The sequence below is a fragment of the Dendropsophus ebraccatus genome, chromosome 3 (assembly GCF_027789765.1).
Source record: "Dendropsophus ebraccatus isolate aDenEbr1 chromosome 3, aDenEbr1.pat, whole genome shotgun sequence".
NCBI classification, from domain to species: domain Eukaryota; kingdom Metazoa; phylum Chordata; class Amphibia; order Anura; family Hylidae; genus Dendropsophus; species Dendropsophus ebraccatus.
Genome location: NC_091456.1, coordinates 69,730,523 through 69,741,524, shown reverse-complemented (window position 1 = coordinate 69,741,524; position 11,002 = coordinate 69,730,523). Strand labels below are relative to the sequence as shown.

At 43.9% G+C, this 11,002-nt stretch overlaps 1 protein-coding gene across 1 annotated transcript in view; it reads left to right on the top strand.

Moving 5' to 3' along the window:
* Nucleotides 1-937: 937 nt before the first annotated feature.
* TTC39B (tetratricopeptide repeat domain 39B) overlaps nt 938-11,002 on the top strand; it is a 93,910-nt gene continuing 83,845 nt past the window's right edge. Inside the window, exon 1 of the mRNA XM_069961980.1 lies at nt 938-1,120. Within this exon, the coding sequence (XP_069818081.1) occupies nt 1,079-1,120 (42 nt within the window). The 5' untranslated portion in view covers nt 938-1,078. The remainder of the gene's footprint in view (nt 1,121-11,002) is intronic.

The window sequence follows — 11,002 nt, the reverse complement described above, 5'->3', positions numbered from 1 at the left end:
CTTATAATATGACATTCAGCTGTTTATAAATGTTTGTTTCAAGATAGGATTTGGATTACAAGCACGGTCCCAGAGCGAGTTATGCTCGTAATCAAAGGCACCACTGTATATTAAATAAATAAGGGAACAAAACATTCATATTCACCACTCCAGCATACTTACTGGCACAGGCTTTCAATGTGAAGCCCAGTATCACAGGCCCCCTCAGTCTCATTAAATAGCTCAAAATACAGCTGACTTTTGGGTGGGAGCTACAGCTCATAAAAACTGCTGAAAATTCAGCCAAAAAATTAAAGCTGGAATCTGATTGGGTGCAATGGACTCCACTGCTCGTAAATCTCTGGTAAGTCTGGAAAAATGTCTGAGAAGTCTGAACATTTCAGATGTTTTTGGCCCAAACAATGTGTGAGCACCATGGCCCCACTGCTGTACTGTTATTGAGCATCTTCATGAGGGACACCGAGCCTAGAGCCTGTGGAGGACACAAGGTGGACTAGAAACAAAACTTTGCCGGTGTCCATCTTCCCTCCTTCCAGCTTTACACCTGCGGCAGCTTCTCACCTCACAGAGCGGGAACCTCTGTGCTCACAGAGAAGCTGTCAGTGAGAGCCATTCAGCACATGAGGAAGCACTGAATGAGTCATATAGTGATGGAAGAGAACAAAAAGAATCTCTCCTTCACCGGTAACGCTGCCCGAATCAGCTCTTCTAGGTCAGAAAGTCATTGAGAACATGTGAAACCAGTATGGCGAGCGGCTCCCTGAGGCGCTGCCATAGTTACAGGTAGCGCCACAGCTAAGGGCTCAGCACTGTGTAACGAGAAGCAGAGACAGCGAGCCCGAGCCAAAGCGCGCTCGCCTCGTAAATATTTTATAAGGGGGCGTGTCCGGAGCATGCACTGCTGCTCATTGGCTGACCACGAAGAGGCGGGGCCAAGGAAACCAGACCTCGGCTGCTAACAGCTATGAGTACCCCGGGCTAGTGTCTTATTACTAACCTGCCGAGCATCGCGTGTGTGTGGGGCAGCAGCCTATATAGCAGCCGCAGGAAGGAAGCCCGGCACTGGGACACAGGAAGCATGGCGTTTGTGAGCAATGGAGTAGAGAATGAGGCGGGCGAGGTACGAGCACTACATGTCTGTGTGTCCTGTCCCTTGTGTCACATACAGAGGAAGCGCTCGCCATATATGATATATACATAAGTGTGAGCTCACATGCAGCCTGGTCACATCCTTTCCTCCCACACCTCTGCCCTATGTGAGTAATGCTGGGCACATGGGGCAAACAGGTGGCAGCTAGGTGTTGTGGTTACTATGGCAATGGCCAATTCTAATATGGAGGAGGCGTATAGACTGCCATGCACTTCATGCCAACCTCCTTATACCCCCACAACAAGTGATGCTGGTGGTAACCTATCTGCTCCTATTACCCACATGGCATTGTCTTTATGGGTAAAGACCTTACAAAAATCAAATAAAAGACATCCTTAGCAATAATCATGAAAACTGACAAACAATGACAGTGGGAGAGAGGGCTGTGTCCATAAACGCCTACAATTTAAAGGGATCTTGCATGTTTCAGATGGCCACCATCACAGCAATATCAAAGATCATAGACGACTAATGTGTGTTTCCTGTATGTTAGATATCTGCCCCCCATCTTATATAACACAAGGGTTCGCGTAGCCTGAGAAATAGATGTACGTTGTATACTATTGAAATTAAACCTAACAGACGTGATGGGGTGAGTGTTCACCGCACGGCAGCCTGTGTCACATGAACCATAATGCAAATTGTGCGTCATCTCCGTCATCATTTGCAGGATATTTTCTTTGCTTGGCTGGCAGCAGCTGCTGTTAACAGATCTGTTTAGAACCAAGTAAATCACAAGGGACGGAGATGTGTCTTTTTATGTTGCAAGATAAGGCATGTAACCCGTAATAATGCGTAATCATTTGGGAGCAGTTTGTCTTCTGATCCCGGTTGTCAGGGTGATGTGACACATCGGAGAAGTGATCATTGGAGACGGCGGTATAGGTACTGGGTAATGCTAGCCATGTTCTATATCTACCACAGGATGCTATAGGTCTGACCGTCTGTCCTGATCTCCCTACCTACTGGGTAATGCTAGTCATGTTATATATCCACCACAGGATACTATAGGTCTGTCCTGATCTCCCTACGTACTTGGTAATGCTAGCCATGTTATATATCCACCTCAGGATACTATAGGTCTGACCGTCTGTCCTGATCTCCCTATGTACTGGGTAATGCTAGCCATGTTATATATCCACCACAGGATACTATAGGTCTGACCGTCTGTCCTGATCTCCCTACCTACTGGGTAATGCTAGCCATGTTCTATATCCACCACAGGATGCTATAGGTCTGTCCTGATCTCCCTACGTACTGGGTAATGCTAGCCATGTTATATATCCACCTCAGGATACTATCAGTCTGTCCTGATCTCCCTACGTACTGGGTAATGCTAGCCATGTTATATATCTACCACAGGATGCTATAGGTCTGACCGTCTGTCCTGATCTCCCTACGTACTGGGTAATGCTAGCCATGTTATATATCTACCACAGGATACTCTAGGTCTGTCCTGATCTCCCTACGTACTGGGTAATGCTAGCCATGTTTTATATCCACCACAGGATGCTATAGGTCTGTCCTGATCTCCTTATGTACTGGGTAATGCTAGCCATGTTATATATCCACCTCAGGATGCTATAGGTCTGTCCTCATCTCCCTGAGTATGTGCGCCTGCCCTGCTTTTTAATAATAATCACCTTTTAGGTATTCATCTAAGTAACAGCCATGTGCATAAATAAAACAGAATCATACAAAATGCATTACATTGAAGTGGTTAAGTAGCAGTTCGGGATACTCTGCCACTCTGAAGGTCTGAAGACCTTGTAATACTTTGTACCAATGCTCAAAGAAAGCTGTAATGAAAGGATATGCAATAACAGACAAACTGGACCTACACTACATGGAACTACACTTTCAACCTACAGGAGATTTTAGAACATTGCATAAAAGCGGAATAAAATCAGAAGATTCATGCAAACAGACCTGCTGATATCCCCCTGCAGCTGTGAACTTGATGTTTGCGCTGCTTTCTTTCTTTTTTTTTTTTTTTTTCTATCATTCCTGTCTTATTTGTGCTATTTGATTAAGGGTATAAACCCACACACCGTATTCGCAGCAGATTTGATGGTTTAGATTTGATGCTGTGTTCAGTTATTTAGATCTAATCTGCTGCGTATTTGTTGCGTATTTGCTGCGTATCGCAGCAGTAAATACGCTGCATATACGGTGTGTGGGTTTATACCCTCAGGGTAAATTCACACGGGCGAATCCGCAGGAGTTTAAAGCTGCGAGTATTCCCTCACAAGATTCAGCTGTGATAATGATTCCATTAGGTTAAGTGCGTTTTTAGCAGCATGTTTAGTTAGTGCGTATTAGCTGCGAGTTAGCTGCGGATCCGCCCGTGTGAATTTACCCTCAAGGTGTTATCCAGTGCTACAAAAACATGGCCACTTTCAGAGAAAACAAGACTCTTGTCTCCAGTTTAGGTGCAGTTTGCAATTAAAGGGGTTATCCAGCGCTACAAAAACATGTCCACTTTCCCCCTACTGTTGTCTCCAGTTTGGGTGGAGTTTTGAAACTCAGTTCCATTGAAGTAAATGGAGCTTAATTGCAAACCGCACCTGAACTGGAGACAACAGTAGGGGGAAAGTGCCATGTTTTTGTAGCGCTGGATAACCCCTTTAAGCTCCATTTACTTCAATGGAACTGAGCAGCAAAGCCCCACCTAAGCTGGAGACAGGAGTGGGGCAGTCTCTGGAAGAAAATGGCCATGTTTTTGTAGCGCTGGATAACCCCTTTAAGAGTAAGGGTGTTCACACTGAGTAAAACAGGCTGAATCCCACCTGCCTCAGTGAGTTAATGGGATGCCTTGCTCTCTGCTCAAAGAATTGACATGTCAATTCTCTGGGCAAAAAGTGGAGATGCGCAGGGCATCCCATTGACACATTGAGGCAGGAGGGATCCGCTGCAGAATTCCGCCTGTTTTACTCTATGTGAACATACTCAATATATAAATGTGCTCATTAGGTGCACTGTGGGCATTTCTCGGCCCCACGGAGAAATGTCCTTAGTGCTCCTAATAAGTACCTTTGCATATTTGCTCTTAAACAGCAAATAAATGCTGGGACAGACAGAAAAAAAGAAGCACAGCTGCAGGGGAATATCAGCAGGTTGGTTTTCCCCTTTGCAGTTATACCAGCTAAACTTTTCTGGGAAGACAAACTCCTAGATGTTGTAGGATATGTGTAAAATTGTTTGCCTGTTCATCTAGAAAACCCTTTGTGAGATCAGGCGCTAATATTGGACAAGAGAGTCTTAGGGTCAAATTACACGGAGCGATTTTTAACGACTAACGATAAACGATCGCAAACGAGATTGTTTATCGTTAACCTGAAATCATTCACCATATTACACAGAACAATGGTCGTTAGTTGCGATCGTTACTATGATCGTTTTATTCCTTCTGATCCCAAAAAAACAATGAACAATGTGCAATTACACTGAACGATTAGTGAAAAAACGCAGAACTTGAACGAACGTGGAATTACAGGAATGATTAACGATAATTTTAGGTTCAGAACTAAATCAACGATCAACGACCTACAAACGATTTTTCAATCGTTGCCTGCAATGACACAGAACGATTATCGTTTGAATTCAAACGATTTAACGATTTTTCGCACGATAATCGTCCCATGTAATAGGGCCCTTACATTCTCTGTTTTTACCCCAAAGGTGTTTGATGGTATGGAGGTCAGCTCTCCGTGCAGGCCAGTCATGTTCTTCCACACTCAGTATCTTTTATAGTCCTTGCTTTGTGCACTAGGGCACAGCTATAATGGAACAGAAAAGGACTGAACCCACAGTGGGGGATTTATCAAGACAGGCGGGGGATACGGCAAGTGTACGCCAGGGAGAAGGGGAAAATCTGCACCTTCTACCTGGCGTACGCCCCTGCTTTAACTTTCATAAATGTCTCCCATAGTGTTCACACATTTGTCCAAAATGTCTTGGTATACAATAGCTTAGGATTTCTTTTCTCTGGCCAACTCCAGAAAATGAACTGCATAGCACTATAGGGGTTTTCCAGGACTAGATAAGGCACTGCTACTTTATTGCAAAAACAGCACCACCTCTGTCACCAGGTTGTGTGTGGTATTACAATTCAGCTCCATTTACTTTAATGGGACTGAGCTGCCAAACCACACCTAAACTGAGGACAGGAGAGGTGCTATTTCTCGAAGATTTTTTCTAACCCCTTTATCTCTCCTCCACTGAATGTTACAGCTGACACAAAGCAGTTAGACAGGTAATATTCCCCTGTCAATTACAAAACCCAGACAACTCATTCAGACTGTCAGATAGAAACGCGTGATTTGTCACTCAAAATAACACTCCTTTGCTCCATAGTTCAGTGTTGCTGTGCTTCACATAATTTCATCCAGTGCTTAGCATTGTGCATGGTGATATAAGGCTTTCATGCAGCCAGAGAAACCTATGCAATGAATCTCTTGGCATATAGTTTGTAGACTAATATTGATCTCGCCTTATGTGCGTCCACACTCTGCAACCTCGCTGTGTTTCTTTTTGTGGTCTCCACTTTGTGGCTGAACTACTATTCAGCTGACAGTTAATAAGGAGATCTGACTCTGCTCATCAAAGGATTTTAGGAAACTTTAGAAATAACAAAATGCAATATACACAGGGTCTGCTATTTACAACAGGTCAATAAACTAAAGCTGATGAGCTGTGACAAGAGGATGGTAAGCTTTTGTTGCTATCTGATTGTTGTCAGATTAATGGCCTCATGGCAAATAATGGTCTTCATAGCCAGAACAGGTCAGACATAGGCAGACATGAAGCTGGCATGGATATTGAGACCTTGTTGCAAAGTTTTAAATTTGAGCATTAGTTTATATTCCCATTCCCTTCTTTCTCTTTGTGGCTTAAAATGTCCCATTAAGACCGTAACCCGCAGGTCTTCTACTGTGTGTCCCTCTCCAGAGAAACGTGCAGCCACGGGGAGATCTGTACGGCCGTTGTTAATACTAAATCGGTGTGAGTTCTTATGTTGAATGAGTCCCTGCCCTGTTTCCCCCACATGCACCACAGTATGCAAATCTTTTTATGGCAGAACTGGAAGGAGCATACCTATCAAACCTATGACTTACCTTCGATACATTGACGATATCCTGATTATCTGGACTGCAGGTGAGGAGGCCTTGCATAAATTTCCTGAAGACTTCAACAACTTTCACCCCACCATAAACCTCAAACTAATGCTGCCTTTACACAAAGCGATAATTCGCCCGATCGTACGATGAACGATTTTGAAGTAACATTTTTTTTTTATAACTTATCAGTGTTTAGATGAAACGATATATCGTACGGAAAAATCGTTTTGCGATCGCTTAAGCCTATCTCGCACATAGGTTAAATCGGTGAACAACTGAACGATCTGAGAATTTTTTGTGAACGACGATTTAAGAACATGTAAGATCAAAATGAACGATTTCTCGCTCGTCGTTTGATCGTTTGCTGTGTTTACACGTACGATTGTCGTTCAAATTGGATCGGTATCGTGCAAATTCGAACGATAATCGTTCCGTGTAAACGCTGCATAAGCCATTCCCATAGTGAAATCAATTTTTTTGGACACAACTATATGCATTAAAGACCACCGGATGCTTACATCAATATACCGCAAACCGACAGACCAAACTGCTTACCTCAGAAGCGACCGCTTTCATCCTAAACATACAAAACAATCTATTATATACAGCCAGGCTATTTGGTACAATCTTATCTGCTCAGAAAAAGCAGACCTGGACCAACACCTCCTGAATTATTCCAATTGGGCTACAAACCAAACATGACGAACAAACATATCAGCAAAGCTGCAGCCATCAACAGGGACACTCTACTCACATACAAGGAGGCCCATGATGAACCCTGAGTGCCCCTAATTGTCACCTTCAATCCACAGCTGATCCTACTAAAGATTTCTAGGGAACTCCAATCTGTGCTTTACAAGGATGGCAGACTAAAAGAAATATTCCCAGTCCCCCCGTCGCTTTCAGTTCGGCAATCACCAAACCTGCGACAAATTATTGTCCGCAGTGCTCTGATGTCCTCGAACAGATAATGGCACCTCACCCTGCACACATACAGATAATGGCACCTCACCCTGCACACATATCCATATCTCTGACAGTGTACCAGTCCCACAGTCACAGGAGGTACACAGAATCAAGGGAACACTTTCTTGCAGATCTTCCAATGTGGTGTATCTGATCATGTGTGTGTGCGATGTCCAACAACAGGCCTCTATGTGGGGGAAACCGGGCAGAGACTCAGTCAACGTATGAACTCACACCGATTAAGTATTAACAACGGCCGTACAGAACTCCCCGTGGCTGCACATTTCTCTGGAGTGGGACACACAGTAGAAGACCTGCAGGTTACGGTCTTAATGGGACATTTGAAGACACAAAGAGAAAGAAGGCAATGGGAATATAAACTAATGCTCAAATTTAAAACTTTGCAACATGGTCTCAATATCCATGCCAGCTTCATGTCGGCCTGTGTGTGACCTGTTCTGGCTATGAAGACCATTATTTGCTTTTAGGCCATTAAAGGAGAAGCTCGGGCAAAAGCATTTTTTAATATGTTATTAGTTAGGGAAAGTTAGACAAATTCCTAATATACATTAATTATGGGAAATGCACATTTACTGCTATTTCCCTTAATCTAGTAGATCATGGAGACTTCAAAATCTCAGAAATACTGTGACGTCACAAACCAGGGTGTAATTTCAATGTAGTGTCCAGCAGGGCGCGCACTATATATAGTGTATATATATATATATATATATATAGTGCGCCCCTGCTGGACACTCCATTGGAATAAAGGGCTGCCTATGAAACAGGGGAGTCTGCACACTGCACACTGTACTACTCCCCTATCATCTATCTGCTCATAGTAGCGGGGTCCGCTGTTGAGGCCCCGGTCTCGGGGGATGTAGGCCTGAGACTGGGGCCTCAATTACAGCAGTGAACCCGCTGTACGAACAGGGGCGGCGGTGATGGGGATAGCCCTGGTACCACTTCCCCATCTTCTGCTCATAGTATGAGCAGATGATGGGGAAGTAGTACCAGGGCATATGTGGTGGCAGCAGGGGGGCGGATTGGGGATGGCCCTGGTACTACCCCCATCTATCTGCTCATAGATGATGGGGGAGTAGTATAGTGTGCAGACTCACCTGTTCTATAGGCAGCCATTGATTCCAATGGAGTGTCCAGCAGGGGCGCACTATATATAGAAGTCAATGGTACTTACTGACTTCTATATATAATGCGCCCCCTGCTGGACACTCCATTGGAATTGCACCCTGGTTCGTGACGTCACAGAGATTTTGAAGTCTTCGTGATCTACTAAATTAAGGGAAATGTATTCTCTATTCTACTGATTTCTATGGCTAACACGGTTTAACAATACTCCTGTGTTTTGAGAAAAAGTCATAAAACAGGAAGTGCCGTGTTCTCAATGATAACTTGATAACATGCAAACTTTCTTTATATCACATCTACTGTTGATTCAGAATTTGATAGTTATAACGACAGTGACACTTTAAACAAACATATAATAAGTTTAATAGTATTTTCATAAAGAAAATCCATGTGATCATGCCAGCCATACAAAACACAACAATCACTGAGCTCAAGGAGAATCTCCACTGATTCCCCCCCCAAATTTGAATATGCAAAAAAGAAGTCCGCAGAGCCTCGGTTGCGAGTCTCAAAACACGGGAATAGCCAGATATCCCTAGCCTGTTGAGCTTTAAAAAAAAAAAAAAAAAAAAAAGCGCTGCTTTTGATATTATTTTTTTTTAAAGTTTGGGTGCTACGTTCCTGGCATTGTGAGAGCGCCATGTGTCTCCAGGCATTGTACACTTTGAGATATGATATGGTAAATTGCTGCGGCATGACAGCTTTGATAGAAAGGTATAGCCCTCCCCCTCCAAAAAGTCTGCAATTAAAGAGGTTATCCAACGCTTAAATGACAACTCCAACGAATTTTTTTTTAGCTTATTTAACACACATTACAAAGTTATATAACTTTGTAATGTGGTTAAATACCCGGTCTGGCCCCCTTTCCCCCCTTTCGGACCCCCGACCCCCCCGCCCGGAAGTTAAAGAATGTATACATTACCTATTACGAAGCCATGTGATGCGCTCCAGCCAATGAAAAGGCTGCCGGTGCGCAAGCCCACTGGCAGCCTTTTTCATCCCCAGGACCCGGAAGTCAGAAACATCGCTGGACGGCGGGCGAATGGAGTGGCGATCGTCACCGGAGGGATGGTGAGTATGGTGTCTGTGTGTGTGTCTGTGGTTTTTTTTTTTTTTTTTTTTTTGGGGGGGGGGGTCCCGCCGGAGTTCTCCTTTAAAAATGGATACTTTGCTGCAGTTATAAGGAAAATAATAAAGGGCCTTTTGTGACATGTCCATACTCCACTGATATCATCCTACGGTGTCCATTTCCCCTGCTAACCGCTGCCATCGCCACATCTGAGACTAAGGACCCTATTACACCACCCGATCCACAAGAGGAAGCAAGTGCCAACCAGTCAGATTAGCCCTTACTTCCACCTCGTTCCCCATTAGCTGGTGGATAGCTGTTGGAGGGGCTTCCTGGATGATCTTGAGTTATCGGCCAAGTACAGCCGATAATCTTGTGTAATAGGACCCTAGCCTATGTCAGCAGTGACAGCCTGCTCAGCCAATCACCGGCCATAATGCTGTTCCCTCTAAGTCAGTTATTGGCTGAGTGGTTTTCACAGTTAAGTGGCTGTGTCAGTGGGGGACTGAGAGACAGCACTAGAGGACATCAGGGAATCGTGGAGAGAAAAAAAATAACTCTTTATTACTCTCCTTTTATACGTGTTTTTTTTTTTTTTTTTTTAAGTGCTGGATAACCGCTCCCCCCTTGTCTTCAATTAACTTCCCATGTCTTCTAATAATCCGCTCTGTTTACCCCCAAGTCGGCTATTAAGTCCTCAGCATCTTAGTTAGACCAGTCTGTTGGCGCTGCTGCAGGCTCTTCTCTAGAAGGAAACATCCACATTACTGCGCATGTACCGCCGTCCTATGGGTTTATACGGCAGTGCATACGAACTATACGTTACCACTCAACTGGAAGAGCTAGGCTGCGGAGGTATGCATTGGCGTGCCAGCTCTGGAAAATCACTTCTTTTCCCTGACAGCCAAAAAAAGGCACCGCGGGCAAGAGATTGACATGTCTAAAGTAGGAAAGCATACAGTTTCTTATTCCTTTACTCTGCCCAAAGTTAATGGCATAGTTGGCTATAATAAAAATTACATTATAAAATGTTGTAAAGTTTATAGTGACCCTACCTCCTGATAGTATTTAAAAAAGGTACAGTGGGCATGGCCTACAGGGGTTGCCAATCCCTCTTTCTTAATAGTTATAATGTAGCATGTGAGAGTTTTCTTTAATGGGTTGGCCACTTTAGGCACCCAACATGGAGCGTAAGTGCAGTGGTGAAGCCACTGTGACATATCCTTTTCTGCCTCTGCACAAGTAGCCATGTATGGACGCAGAAGCTATACAGGTACATTCAGAGACCAAGCTAGCAGTTATAGCATACTCACTGCTACACTTTTGTTAACAAAAAAAAAAACTCTTCACAAGTGATATACAACATCACTTGTTAATTTTGCAGGGTAATAATGCCTTAATTTCCCCCCGTTTACTGAGCAAGGTATGCTATCAGATAATCTTGTACAGTGAATGACCTCATCTATAGAAAACACTTGTTGTAAAGGGCAAAGGTTATAAGAACATGCTAAGGAGTGGCGGTGTTTAACCACTAATCTGCTGCCTGTG